Below are 15670 nucleotides of genomic sequence, written 5' to 3'. Positions count from 1 at the left end.
TTAAAGTTAAGGTAATTTAAATAAATCTTTAACGAGAGCAGTGTTCGCCTAGTGGCTTCCCGCGATCCCTCAGGTAGTTGGTTCTATCCCCGGCTACACCAATGGAGTATCTATAAGCGTATTTAACATTCGCTCGAATGATGAAGAAAATTATCGTAAGGAAACCGGCTTGCGTTTGTCAGGCACAGGAGACTAATCTACTAGTTGCCTTTTAGATTGACAAATGACTATGAAACACTTATTTATTTATGTTTTATTTATTTCCACTACATTATTCTACCTTAATAGTTACTACTACTTCGATAGAACGCCAAAATAATACCCACACCAATTATCCTACATAAAAAACATTAAAAAATAATATACTTATATGCCTAAATCTTGTGTAAATGTATCAATCTTAGGCCCTGAAAAGATGTAACAGATTTTTTAATTCTATACGTAAACACTAATTTACATTAGTAACATACTTCGAGTGATTTTTAGCAATCAAAATGCACCTAGAAAATCCAACATGCAATAGGTAGCGTTAATGACTAAATTGACTAAATTGTATGGAATCGATTATAAAATCAAATAGTAAAATAGTAAATAACTTGAAGACACAGTCGATGAATAGCACCCAATATTTATAAATAATACAATTTACGTTTATTGACTAAATAAAACGTGTAACAATTGTTTATTTTCGAACAAAATCTTACTAAGTTGATGTATTCAAGTCAATTTGAAACTAATTTGAACAATGGGAAAAAAGCTCCAAAAGTGCAACTTTAATTACGTGGTCGGGAAACGCATTGTTAACACAACAATAGTTAAAGTTCGCTGAAACTGAAAGAACAAAGGCTATTGTAGCAAAACCGGAATTATACAGTCTTCGATGGCTTATAAGTTTATTTATCACAGTTTTTATTGTGAGTTCGCTATTTATGAAACACTTAAGAAAAATTGAGATTCCAATATTGCCGATAGAAGACCTGGCGACGTACAGTTTATGCATGAGACGAAGAGAGTTGGAGACCCAACGCAAAAGAGTGTATTGTTAACGTCCTCTGCCCCATCCTGTTCTTACGATTATGTAACTCACACAGAAAATTCAGCTCTTAAATCTTTTGTGTAAGTCATTTCATGATTTGGTATTGTGATAAACAAAAAAACATTATTTGGAATTCAAATGCAAAAAAAAAATGTTTATGTTTTCTATAAAAGTTTGTAATACCTTTTTGTACTTTTAAATATTTTGTTTTTAAATCGTTCGGTTTTTATATATAACCGTATATTGTTATACCGTAACAATAATTTAAAAGATTTTAATATAAAAACAATACATGTCGACGCGAGTTTTTATTTAAACTTAACTTACCAGCAGTTTAGCAAATAGCGCGTATTTTTAGCGTGGAGGGTTCGAATTGGGACGATTTGATTGTGCAGAGAGATTTGTAGGTATAGGTAACTTACTTTAAAAATAGTCATTGAAAAAACACAGGAATGTCTTAGGCTATGGTACTTCAAGCAATAGCAACTAAAGAGACTCCTTTTCGCAAACTCTTTCTAGCAATAGATGTTTAGCACATTACAGCATTTGCATTGAACATAAACCCTTCAAAAGCCCAGACTTTCGAATACCCCGTCTATCTATTCTTAGACGTTCATACCGTTTATTTATCGCGTAATATCGTCGCGGTATTGTTGGAGCCATCAATAATTCATGCCCGTGAGTTATAGCGGCGACGATCTTCCTGGATTTCCTCTCGGCTTCTGATGTCCTGGTATATTGTATAACTCGATATTACTATTTTGAACTCGGTTACTACTAACATTTGGCAAGGTAACGTTCCTAAAGTTCGAAGTTTGGGAATTTATTGTTAGTTTAGTGAAAATTATAACCTGAAGTTTTAAACCTAATAACCAAACGGTTTACTTCCAGTTTGTAAGATCGATAAAATCTAGAAACTGGAATAATCTACTAGAGTTTAAAAAAAGTACACAGTATGAATTTTACATAATTTATTATTATAGGAAAACGGAAACAAGATAAAATAAAATTAGGAATTAACAGCAATTAATTTATTACAAATAAAAATTTAATAATCATACAATTAACAACATACATCTATGTTATATTGTTACATATTAAATCTCTTAATAACATCAATTGTGTCCCGAAATAAATAAAAACGCAGACAGGCCATTAAATAGTTGCCCTTCCTCAAAAGGAAAAGAAATAATAAAATAAAAATTCATTTAGTTATATTCATAATAACCCTAAAAATCTTCTAACATATTTTCCATTTACTTTCATCAAACTGTAAACTGGTATAGATTTCGATTTTGAGGACATCTCGTCTTCTTTGGTCGAGTCCAATTGTTCAAAGTCCAAGTTGTCCCCATCTGGGGATGGCTTTTCTAGAAGTTCAAGCGCCTTTTCCTCATCTAATATAGCCTTCTGACGTTTATCTTTGGTAGTACGTGGCCTACGAAATAACATGTCAAACAATATAATCAATAAATTAAATTAATTATTTATTATAGCATATGAATGCTTCTTTACTTTATAGAAAAACATACAAATAAAAAAGCAGTAAGCAATAAGTTAAGGCAACGTGCGGCCCTTTTTTTTTATAGAACCGGGGACAAATGGGCAGGAGGCTCACCTGATGAAAATGATGGCCTAATCGCTAAGAAGCGATCTCTTCCGGGTAACCCTATAGCCGATGACGTTTTTATTAAGTACCAAATACAATAGAATTCAATTACGTCAATATAACATATGTATGTTGTTCTAAACGATATCGTCGTAAACGATTTTGACATAAACAAAAATGTAAAATATAATCCTAGGGTTAATTAGTGACAATTAACATATACTCGTACATTTAAGTAGCTAATTATGAAAGAGAAAAAAAATGACAAAGATTTAACTTTTAACACTATCTGAATAAGATAGTGTTAAAAGTTTGGAAAAAGATTATTGCGTAAACTAATTCACTATACTTTTATATCCTACATTTGCAAAGGCATTTATATGTCAAATGCGTACTTACAATTCCTATACAATTTTTTTTAAATTATGTTCACATATATACAGTTTTAACGATTTTAGCATTTTTACTATATAATAATATAAAGTATTTGTGTTCTGACAGTAGCACGTACTACCAAACAAGTAAACTATTTCAGTAGTATTTAAATAAACAATCACATAGCCAAAAATAAATTTATACATAAATTGTAATTGTAATTCGCTATTGACCAGATTATATACATAAATTGGTCAATAGCGAAGAGAAATTAGAGTCGCAATCAGTACATCAAAGTTGGTTTAATATCCACTTACTCGTTCAAAAACTCGTGTTTATTGTGAAGCAGGTCATAGTTTTTATTTTTTATTTCGCTGACAAATTTTTCAGCGGCTTTCTTAGCAAAGACATCAGCCAATTTTCGTAGATATTTCAACGAAGATTCAGACGCTAAAGTTTTTATTATCTCGACAGGATCAAGTTTCACTATTATCGGCTGATCTTTCCCCCAAGACAGCGTCGTGAATAGGAAAATCAATTGAATTTTTAATAACATCCTTCACTGAATTTATGCTCGCAATAAAAGTTTTATTGTTTGAATTTTTATAACTGCGCCACAAAGAATTATAGCCCGATGCACATAGATGATTTTTGAAAGAACTGTATTATTACCCGAGTCGAAATTCGACTCATAAAGCAAACGACAGGGTGAAAAAACCGTAAAAGACGCTTAGTAGGACGATCTTATATAATGTTACAGCAATCAAGATACGACAATGAAGATTAAGTGTACTCGCTTTATGATGGTTGGGTAAATTGTCTTTTAAAATTGACTACCTAAGCGCTAGTTTTGCGAAAACTTTAAGTGTATTAGGAATTTTAGGAACAAATCTTACACTTCGCTGCAATTGCATGAATACCGTGAATCAAATTATAATTTATTTATGTAACTTAACATAATTATTTATTCAAGTTTAAAATATCATAAATAGTAATAAATCATATGTTACACATTACTTTATCTAAAATGACAGAATTAAAATGCTCACAGGCATAAGATAAAAAATGTATTTTCAATCATATTCAAGATACAATGTCCGTTTCATATATAAGAACAATTTACAATATAGCCTCAAGCGAGAACTATACAATCGACTAGCTTTGTATTACAACATGGAAATGTAAAGAAAATCATGCATAGTATGGGTTTTCCATTAATATTAAAGTGACGCCACATGTGATGCCCTTCCCTTGATGGAGTCTGGAGGGCAGGTAATATATGCGACAAGTTTATTTAAAATCAGAACATACAGTACTTTGATCATTACTTTGTTTTAGTTAGCTACTGTTCCAAATTAAAAAAAAATGTAATAACTAAATAAAAACCTCATTAAGAGGTTACAAACTTACGGTAAGTTTGAAGTTTATTCTAAGATGTATGAATCAAATTGATATTTGAGTGGAGAAACATACAATTTATTTTCTAGGCATTGATCGATCCCTGGATGTGCAACAATGGACTTTATATCTTTGGGTTTTTAACATTCAGTCGGACGGTGAAGGAAAACATCGTGAGGAAAGCCAGCTTGCGTAAGACCTAAAAAGTTTACGGCGTGCGTGAGGCACACAAGGCTGAACACCTATTTGTCTATAAGATTAACAAATAAAATGAAACAGATACAGAAATCTCAGACATAGACCTAAAAGGTTCTAGCCCCATTGATATTTTGTTTGATAGAGAGAGATATTCCAAACATTAAACACTTCTAAATATACCGAAAATCAATAGCAGAATTTCATAAATTGTGTTTAGTTTAGTTTAGTTTACGAGCAATATTGTCACTTGAGAAGTAATAATTGCAGCTTAAGCGATATAATCAATACCGTGTCTAAGCACCGACTCAGTTGTATTGAACTAGTTGCGTTTCAATATCGGCCATAACTGGATGCCTCCTCAATTATTGACAGAGCTTGCTGTTCAATAGCTTGCCCAGTTGCGGCAAACAGGGCCGGATTCATACGGTATATAATACATTAGAACGAATGTTTAGTAGTTAATTAATGTTTCATAACAGCATTTAATTAAAAAAAATTTTTATTGTTTCTCAAATTTTTACATCAATAAATGAGTATGAGACAACCCCCGTAAGTAGTCAAGAGACACTTGTGTTGGGGCTGACTCGCTACTTCCCTTATCTATATAAATACTAAAAATAATAGCTATAAACTTATTCTATGCATGCGTGTTTTTGTGTGTATGTGTGCATGTGTGTGTGTGCTGTGTGTGTTTGTGTGTGAGCGAGTGTGTGCACGCTGTCAAGTATACAATTAGGCCTGTCTCAAACTAGCGAATTCGCACCAAAATGTGCTCAGTTTCCTCATATGTTAAAGTTCTCAGCCAACCTGCTACAACCTTCTTACAATCATACAAAACTACTCAATCCAACTCTTAATGTTTCGAAGACTACATTAAATACTGTATTATCTTTACAAGCAGACCCGACAGACATTGTCCTGCAGGATATATCAATAAAAAAAAATTAAACAAAGTATTGATTGCAGCGCCATTCGTCGGGCTGATGTGTGAATCTAAACATCCAGGGCGTCACCCAAACGCATACAAACAAATTTATTCGGTCCAGCCGTTTAAGAGGAGTTCAGTGACATACAAACTTACAGAAGAACGATATGTATATAAAACTCTTAAGAGCTAGATCTCAGAAACGAAGTAAAAGTAAAATGGATGCAAGGCAATTTTCCAACGGTAATGTTAATTAAAGGAGAACAAAAAGCACACAATGTTAGCGAAATATCTGGTGCCAACTTAATAACCAATTTTTTCTGTCTAGAAACCAAAATAACAATAACATATATAAAGAAACGATTTTGATTGTATTTTTTAAATAAATATAGTCACGATAAAGAGTTTTCCAATATTTAATAAACTAGTATAATTTTATGTTAATTATAAAGCTACCAATTACTACCGAGTTAATTATTATATTTGCTGTTCAATTAATAAGTAATTAAATTACGACTTGTATATTGTATGAGAATAAATTACAGCCCTGGATTTCGTAACGTGAATTAATAATATCATCACAGAGCCTTGCAATGTCTGATATCCACTGTAAACAGATTTGCTGGTGGCGATTCGCTTTATTATATATCACGGTACTCTAATTAATTATAATAACTCATGTTTCAACATATTTATACCTACAGAAACTATGTGGCCCCAATATTTCACCCTGTAGTAGTCAAGGTCGTGTATTAAAAACTTTGGCATGTACTAGGTGAAAATTTTATAATTCTACTTACTAATAGAATAAACATTGTGCGGCCAGCATATTTCTGATTTAAGAAAATAACACTTTCAAAGAAAAAGATTCAGAGGATAATATGAAAAACGTATTGGATTTGACTTATGGGAGTCATGCAGTGGTGTCGAATTTTTAGCTTTATCCTAAAATGACAACACCGCTAAGGATAGGGAAGGATTATATAAAATCTATCATCATCTAGACATAACACAGTGTCTAGCGTCAGGATGCGACTCTCATCCCTGATATCGTAGGTTCGATCCCTGGCTGTGCTCTAATGGAATTTCTTTATATGGGCCATTTAACATTCGCTCCAGCGGTGAAGGAAGAAATTGTGGGAAATCGGGAAATCGGATACTATATCTTATAAGATACGTTCTTTTTGAAAAATTATTGTGATGTTTAATATTAACCATATTAACCATATTCAACCTACACTTGTTAAAAGCCTCCGATAATCCAATATCAAGAGTCCAATAAATATTTATTAAGGCTACGTGGCGCAGTGTGAACACAGCTATAAAATAAAACAATCGCCGGTATTGAATACAAGTATCATAAATGGCAAAACCAATTTGACTTGGTTGGAGTTAAGATGGGGATACATTAGAAGGCTTGTGCCGACTAGATATTTATAAAAAGGTACGGGTCATTCTCTGTACGGATCTATCTCATCAAATTGAATTGATCATTCTTTTATTGGAATATCTTTAAAGATTTCAATAAAGTTTCATTGATGCGTAATTACAGCCTCTCGCTAACTTTATAACAAAGAACTCGATACGTCGACACATCACAGACAGTGTATGTACTTAATTTATTTGTTTAATACTTAATAATAATAATAAAAGCCTTTTATTACTGATACTAGATATATTCTAACTCATACATTTTTGTTACATCTATATTATATGGTATCTGTATGCCCTACTTTGGCAAAGGCCTTCTCGAAATCACTCTCTACTACGTAGCACCTGCTGTTCCCTTCTAAATTGTCTGTAGCTCTCTGTAGCAGTGTATCTTGAATGCTGGCAGCATTTCCTCGCTGTATGTATGCACCAATTCTGGGGTCACCGGTACTATTTACCAGGTGCCAACTTAATCTTTAATTCACCTGTGCACTCGGTTCAGAAGGTCTACTCCAAAGAGAACAAATAATAATAATACTTTTTATTTGACAAAAATAAAAGCTAAACCGTACAACATAAAACGTAAAAATTATTTGCAAGTACAACCTCAAAATAAGATTTTAAATGTTTTCTTTTAGTTTCCATTACGTTCCATTGTACATATTTTGTGTCATTACTTTAAGGAATTAGAAATAAAACGGAAGTGAAGAACGTATATTTTTTTACACAACTTCACTGTCCAATAATGACTTTACAATATTTTTGTCAAAGTACTTTAGGTTTATAATGTCACTTTTTGGCGACATTTAACACTAATTTCACAATGTTTAGATGCGCCAGCGAGCTGTATCTCTGGGATGGCGCGTGCGTAAGCCAAATTAACATTATGCTGGTGATAATTGCAAAGTACTGCATGTGTCCATTTTTTTTAATGATTAAATATAGTTATAAGCTACTAATATAATATTTAGTACAATATTGTTTACAATAAAAACCATATGTATTCATTGTTTGCTTAACATTAACAATAACAAACATTAACTTAACATTAACAATATTAATAATTTAACAATAAAGAATTGTACTAAAGAACTTGACCTACTGGAAAGAGATGTATAGGACGACAAAAGAAGAGATGGACAGATGAGATTATAGAATTAGCGGGTGAAAACTGGATGAATGTTGCTCAAGACAAAGAGAACTGGAAAAATATGGAGGAGTCTTTTACCTTACAAAAACTAGACTTCTAAATAATAAATGTACCTTAAATTTTGTTTTGAAATTTATACTAACTTATCTAATACTAATATTAAGGAAAGTAAACTAACCAATTGTTGTATGAATTAATAAAGCGTTAATAATAATAATAATAAAGAACTTGTATGTCCTAGCTCTATACATCATAAAAGTTAATGCAGAACACGACTACAATCTAGTGCGTGCCAACACGCCTTGTCCACTCTTGTACAGTATAATAGAGATTCTAACTTCGATATACGAGATATAGTTTACATGTATATTGAAGTTAGTAACCATGAAAATGTGTAAAATATAGATATAGAGGTGGTAAGATTAATAAAACCAATTAATGTTATTCAGCTATTTTTAGCATAACATGAATTATGCAAATTTGTGTTGGCAACGAAAATTGTAATTTATTAGGTAAAAATTATTTTTGTATCTTTATTTTTCATCAGCATCATCTCATGTCATACGGCCAAGGTCAGCAGCAGTCCTTCAGGCTTGCAAGTACGTTAGTGGCCTATTTTTGGTAAAGAACATGGGCCAAACGGGCTGGACGCTCATCTGATGTTATGTGATACCACCGCCCATGGGCACTCAAAGAGGCTCACGAGTCTGTTTCCGGACTGCGTTCGCAACCCTACCGTACCCCTACCAAGATTTTTTTTTAATATTACATCGAGAACTGACTTACAACCTTTCAAAATTAAATTTTAAGGTTAGTTATTAGATATATTTTTAGTTTGTAATTGTATATTAATATAATTAAATTTATTAAAATATATAAAACACAATACCTTTCAAAATTAATATATTAATACATTGTTTTTATTGAAATGACTATAATACCTACTACACAGTCGGGTGGGTTTTCTTTTAGTTTCTTGCGCGTCACGGGATATTAATTTGGAATGGTGTAACTAGTAGAAATGTACGATTTAGAATAGGGGATGTCAGATGAGTGACAAGCCGCACAGCCGACAATGTGGGGATGAAGGATACTGTGGATGTCGCATTTAAAGATATAGAAACATTTAGAAATAAATGAATAATACAGTTTCTTTTGTTTCGTAAACCTTTTTTTTTCGTAAACCAAACCAAAATTTTTCTCTTGATTGTAAATAAGGAAGTGTTTTAGAGCGAGATCAAATACGAGGCTATTGCCCGAATGGTGACTCTTTGTGGATGGCTTCAGTTCCATCTAGGGGTTTTACATTAAGTCATATAAAAACCACTTAGCAATATGGTGTATATATCATAAAAAAACTCTCTGTCATTTCTTTTCTTAAAAAAATGTTTTAAAATAGCTAATCTAAAGATAGACAATACGTTAAATACAACATATCAATAATTTTATTTAGTTAAGATATGAAGTTGTCGTTCCTCATAAATTATAAGCAACATTACAATATAATTTCACAAAACAACTCTGTCATTAACTTCATCGTATAGTTATTCGAGGATTTAATAATATATGTAAGTAGGATACGTTTATCAAATATAAAACGATTATCAAACTCTGTATTGCTTACTGTTATTGCTTTTGTTATATTGAAATTAAATATGTATTGATTATCGTATCCATTTTGTCCAAATTGTATCTTTGTGCCCGCATACCGACGTCAGACAGGGACGCTCAGTCGCACCGCACGCCTCGACGCTTCCCGCCCGAATCAAACAGTTGACGTTCGAAATTCCAATTGTTTTCCATTTTTGAATTGGTAAACGAGGGTTGCGTGTGGCCTGTGATTTAACCAAAAAGTTTCATTAACGGTATTCAGCTGTGACGCTGTTCTGTTGTCTGTAGAAAAAGAAATAGACAATGGTCTGTTTCAAGGTAAAATAGGCGGACTACGTGAGAGGGAATTAGAACATCAAACGTTAGGCCCCTAATTAGTATTTGCATATTTATTTAATCGCAGATTATATTTTATATTGCGTGTTGTTGCGAATCTGATAAACAAATGACATTGTATTCTCTTATAACATAATTTCTGAATAACATAACCACGGATTTATAATTAAATCTGTTTTCGAGACTGTAACTTGTACACTAACAAAATTGTGTGTTAAATTTAGAATTGATATACTTGTATCAGTAAAGTGAAAGCAAACCTTTTTAGTAAAATTGATGTCGGTTAAACGTGTTACAAATGTTGTTTCCAGCGGAATTCAAATATTTTGAATATTTAGGATTGTCGAAATTGCAATTCGTAATATCAACGTAAATTGTTTATCACAAGAAACCTTCAATTTCATTCAAATATTTCAAAGAGGGATGTTTGATATTTAATTTTAAATGAGCGTCTCGGTTTTAATAATAGGACGAAATTGTCTCGCTGCGGCACCAAAAAACACCTTTCTTGCATTCGAATGGGGAAATTAAATTCCAAATTTAATTTTATAACGCTTTCATTGAGCACTAAATGTACCGCGACGCTGTGTTCGCATTACTAGCATATGCGTGTAGCGTCAAATATAATCTGTGATTGTAACCAACGATGACACATAATCTATACTTTGTGACTAATTATAATATCTTGACATCAGCCACAGGGAATGGGCGGGAAGTTTGTGGTTTGACTGTTCGAGGTTCACCCTTAAGGTTGGAGTAGTGAATACCCATTAAAAATAAAAATCAGTAAATAAATCATCAAGGAAATATAAAGATATTTTTTACCAAAAAATGAACCATAAATATAAAATATTTGAAGAGACAAAACAATGAATGGAACTATATGTCACAAATTATGTAATAAGGGGACACAATATCATTTGTTTTTTCATTAATCATCGTTTAATCATTATCGATCGCACGGATTTTAAAGTAAAATCTGAACCAATAAAATGTAAACGGTTTATATATTAATATAAATTTATTTTGTTTTTTATATAACTTCTGCACTTCTTGCACCCATCATTTTTTTTTTATTTCTTTTCTTACTAGGGTTGCCTGGAAGAGATCGCTTGTTAGCGATAAGGCCGCCCGTTGCATCCCTGGTAATTTATATATATTGTGTTATTTGTATTTCTTTAGCAACGAAGTGTAAATAAATAAATAAATAAATTATGTATTTATATTAATTGCTCAAATCTGCGATAAATATATTAAGCATTAAAGTATATGTTATTCTCAAGCTTAGTTTGTTAACTCGCCCCAGTGACTATCCAAAACAAGTAACGATAGCATTTGTAAAGGAATTTTCAGAAAGTGCGTATATTACACGACTATTACGCGCTTAAACGTCACGGTCGCCATCTTGGAAAATCGTAAAGCTCGATTTAAATGTTAATGTCATTTTAAATACACCCGCGACGTGATGAGATTTTTAATGGATTTCGTATTAACAACGTAAATAAGATTCTTTTAGAGGTTCTTTAGAATGCCTACGGCGAAAGGAACTCTTTTAAATCCGTACGGGAGAATCTTTTAAATGTAGGATTTTGTATTTTTTATAGATTGTAATAAGGTAATATGGTAACCAATTCTTCAAAGGTTTTTTTTCTGCCACCACCGCCATCACAAGACGCGTTAGGTTTTTGAAGTTATACTTCGTTAGGGAAATATGATGAGGGTAAATTTTTCTATTGTTAGTGTCTACAAACGTAGAGAAGACGAAAGATAAAATCTTTAAAAAAATTTTTTTCTTGTTACAAAATTGTGAGACTAGTTTGCCTTTGTCGACGGCTTGTGTCCGACACAGTAGGCATATACAAATGACTATGAAACAGATACAGACAGAAACAGGCCCAACGCTAAATAATTTATTGCGCCACTGATTAATTTATGTCAGTGCCATTCAAGTGAAAAGAAATATAATTAGAATGTTCGTATATTCCGCACAGAGGCTAAAATTCAATTTTTCGCACCACTTTACGTTATCAGCCTCTACAGGTGACATAGTGAGGTTATAAAGCTCAGTCGACAACCAATTTTCCACTAGAGTGCACATACTAAAGGTATTAAATAAATGACGTATACGATATAGCTTTTAAGATTTCGACTCATTGATCAATTCGTAACCACTGATTTATTTATAAAGTAACGGGTCAGCCCATATAACGCGCAGATTTCTTGAGTTATATTTCTGAATAATGATTTGAACAGTCAGAGAAAATTAGCTATGCATATAGGTTTCAATTGTGTTAAAAAATTAAACTTTATGATAATGTTTTTTGAATTCATGTTCCTTGTTTTTGAATTGTTTAAAAAACAACTACTTCGCTGTTTCCCTAGGTAGTAGACCCGGACCGCGGTATAGGGTATCCTCTGTATATATTATAAATACAAAAGTTAAATAAATTTAATAAGTGTTCCTCAACTAATATTAATTTATTGCTTTCATTGATTGTTACCAATCCATTTAATTGTTAAGTCCATAAAAATAAGATTTGTTCAATGGTGTTAAAATAACTCTATATTGTATTAAGATATTAGCTATAAATCTTTCTAAATAAATAAAATTAAATAATATATAATTGTCTTTTATTAACAAAGAAAGATTATGGTAGTCCTGTTTCTATATTTTTGTCAATTTGTATAAAACAGGTTCAGGTGTTTATACAGTGATACCGCTTCGAAGCGGTTTATTGACAAACTCAATGACCAAGGAATCGTGAGTGTGGTATCGGCTTTACAGTAATAAATACAATATCATTTTCTTAAAGGACCGAAAGAAAGGACGAAAGGAAGTCGAATTGCTTTGGAATATATTTTTAACATCTGCAGTCGCATTTTTATCAGCAGTTGTTTTGCTTTGGATTAGAAAAGGCAACGGTGGGTACAAATACAAAAAAAGAATACCACAGAATAGACACAGAAATCAGGGGCAATGGGTTGTTGTAGTGCCACTGTTTTTTATACTGATGAAACAAATACAGTTCCACAAAGAACAGGGAAGATATACAACTTTTAACTATGACCCTGTAGCACTTAAGGCGCACGCCTATCAGTCATACGATTGTCTAAGATAACGTTATTAAACCAACGAGAAGTTCAAATAAAAATCAAACATGACAAAAAATTATGTATCACCCTCAAGTATATAATAATAATAATAGCCTTTTTTATCGGACATTTCGGCGTATTCTTTATTTTTATTTTTCGTAGATTGATTCTTTCTTCCATTTCTGCTTGTCCGCTTGCCAGGTGGCAAAGGCCTCCTCCAATCTACTCCATTCTGGCCTTTCTAAGGCCACTCTACCCCATGTTGTTCCCGCGACTTTTCTAATGCATAAACTCAAAAAAATACTTTTTCATACATTAGAATAAAGTATATATCAATAAGTATATATTAAAGTGATAAATTCCTTAATGGAAAACTCCGTGTTTTGTCATTTCGCACATCACAAGACATGTTTCAAGTGTGAAGTTCCTTCCGCACGTGCTAACTTCACACGTAACTTAGCCAAGTTTTGTTTAAGTCGACTTACTTCATATAAATCCACTAAGCCGATTAGCATATTCCCAAGTTCCTTTTAATGCTTTGTTGTATTTAACACGTAACATTTTGATGCTTTTTGTTGTTTCGTAGTTCACCATTTAGTTACAACTTGAACTGCTACTTATTGAACATGATTTCATTTAAAACTAAAGAAGACGGCTGGCGTATATGCAAATAAATATAATATCCTATATGGATAATATATAATATAGATACTATATAATAATGATAATAGATAAAATGTATGATTGAATATAGCTGTGTTGCCTGATTTTTATAAAGGAGGTTAAAATGCATAAATGCAGGCCCGCAAGCGTATGCAGTCGCTATCGCAGGGATTGTGGGGATGGTTAACTCTTATCCCTCTACTAATCAGAGAGAAGAATCCCGACTCACTAAAAATTCCTCCTGAACCCTCCATATCACCTGTAGTACCAGTCACATTCATTCTGAATGAATGATGTCTGGCACCACATTAATTTCCCCGGGGGTGGCACTAGGCATTCAACCCAGAGAAGTCAGGCGCTCGGCAATCTCCTTCTGCAGCAGATCGCACTCACAGAAGAAAGCTAAGCTGTGTTGCCCTAGTGGCTTGAGTGTTCCTTGGGTAGAATGCCTAGCAAACCCCGAGGGCCCATCTTAAGGGCGTGCGATGCAGGCTGAGGTGGTTTTAGTGGGTAGGGTCTCGCTACCCCTCTGAATAGCAGAGGGTTTTGAGCGTAGATCCAGCCCCACAGTCCCCGCGTCAAGTTCGATATTCTTGATGCGGGCCTGCATAAGTGCATTTCCACCTCATTAAAAAAAAAAAAAAAAGGTGGCTTGAGTGTTAAGCTTAGTTAACTTATAACAAGGTCGGGGTTGCCAATTTAACTCAATGGGGAAGTTATATAAATGAAATTTTCGTTATATTCCTATTCCCGCTATTAAATCAAATCGTGTTGAATGTGTTAAACCAGTGTTGGTCTAGCTTCAGCTCTTAAACCTGGCGTCGTAGGTTCGACCTGTCTGCAATGGTATTTCTAAATATGTGGGCATTAACATTCGCTCAAGGAAGCTATCGGGAATGAGATGATGAGAGGCTCAGATCCAAAATTAATGGCGTGTGTCAGGCACAGATGGTTGACAGTCTGCTGGTAAGAAAAAATGTGAGATCCAGATCTGAAATAAAGCCAGAAATCAGAATCCCAAACCGATTGTAACTCAACAAAAATATACATCATTAAAAAAGTTGATTTTGATAAAGTTTTGTAATATTTATATCTGTCGTTGGAAAAGCTCTTAAAAGAGTTATTACTAACTAGACGCTGAACTAAATAAGAAAGTTAGATAAGTAAGAATCTGATGGAGCTTTGATACTAGCGGTTGAATAGGTTCGGATAAAAGTTTTCAACATAAAAAGCTTACTTGTGCTGACTTCGTAAACAGCGGCGAGTTAAGTAAATTTTAAATTAAGGTAATTTTTTGCAATGGCATTAATTCTGGTCTGAAATTGCTTACAAACAAAATTAAATAACGCACGACCTGGAAGCTGAGAAATGTTTTGTGCTTCTACAATTGACTAAAATTGTCTATTGCACGTTAATGATAAAGCAACGTCATGCTAAATAACTAAATCTATTTTGTAATTTAAAGATAAGGAATAAGGGAATGGTGAATTTAAATAAATAAATTTGATACGCAATATTAAACTATAGTTTTTCAAATTAAATTCGTGATACTAAGTTGGACCAAATTGCTTAAATTAAGTTGTTATATAACATAAACTATAAATATATATGTTAACAGAACATTTTGAAGCACGTCATCGCTTCTAATTATCATCCGTAATTCTGATTTTACGTTTTTATTTCATCCCACCCTTTTGAGTGGCCCTTGTTCTAATTGCATTGCCTAAACGTAAAAGGAAATATCTGCCTTAGGAATCGAGTCCTCACTGTTAGCGCATTTATCTAGTGTGGTCTTTGTGGGCTTTTTCATAGATAATAAAGAAGAATTAGAATCACTTTAAATGT

The 15670-nt window shown here is 32.8% G+C and overlaps 1 protein-coding gene across 1 annotated transcript; it reads right to left on the bottom strand.

The window, feature by feature from the left end:
* Positions 1 to 2233: 2233 nt before the first annotated feature.
* LOC123690013 lies at positions 2234 to 3614 on the bottom strand. Its single transcript, XM_045632409.1, has 2 exons — positions 3338 to 3614; positions 2234 to 2474 (listed from the first exon to the last, which is right to left on the bottom strand). The coding sequence occupies exons 1-2, from the start codon at positions 3574 to 3576 to the stop codon at positions 2255 to 2257; spliced, it is 459 nt and encodes a 152-aa protein (XP_045488365.1). The 5' UTR covers positions 3577 to 3614; the 3' UTR covers positions 2234 to 2254.
* Positions 3615 to 15670: the final 12056 nt, after the last annotated feature.

The sequence above is a fragment of the Pieris rapae genome, chromosome 19, assembly GCF_905147795.1.
Source record: "Pieris rapae chromosome 19, ilPieRapa1.1, whole genome shotgun sequence".
Taxonomy (NCBI): domain Eukaryota; kingdom Metazoa; phylum Arthropoda; class Insecta; order Lepidoptera; family Pieridae; genus Pieris; species Pieris rapae.
The sequence above is the reverse complement of the archived record's forward strand: the minus strand, read 5'-3'. Positions and strand labels throughout refer to the sequence as shown.

Excerpts from the sequence above, each read along its gene's own strand:
- LOC123690013 (XM_045632409.1), bottom strand. The coding sequence starts at position 3,576 with ATGTTATTAAAAATTCAATTGATTTTCCTATTCACGACGCTGTCTTGG. Across the intron at positions 2,475-3,337 it reads AAACACGAGTTTTTGAACGA|GCCACGTACTACCAAAGATA; the intron begins GTAAGTGGATAT and ends GTTATTTCGTAG.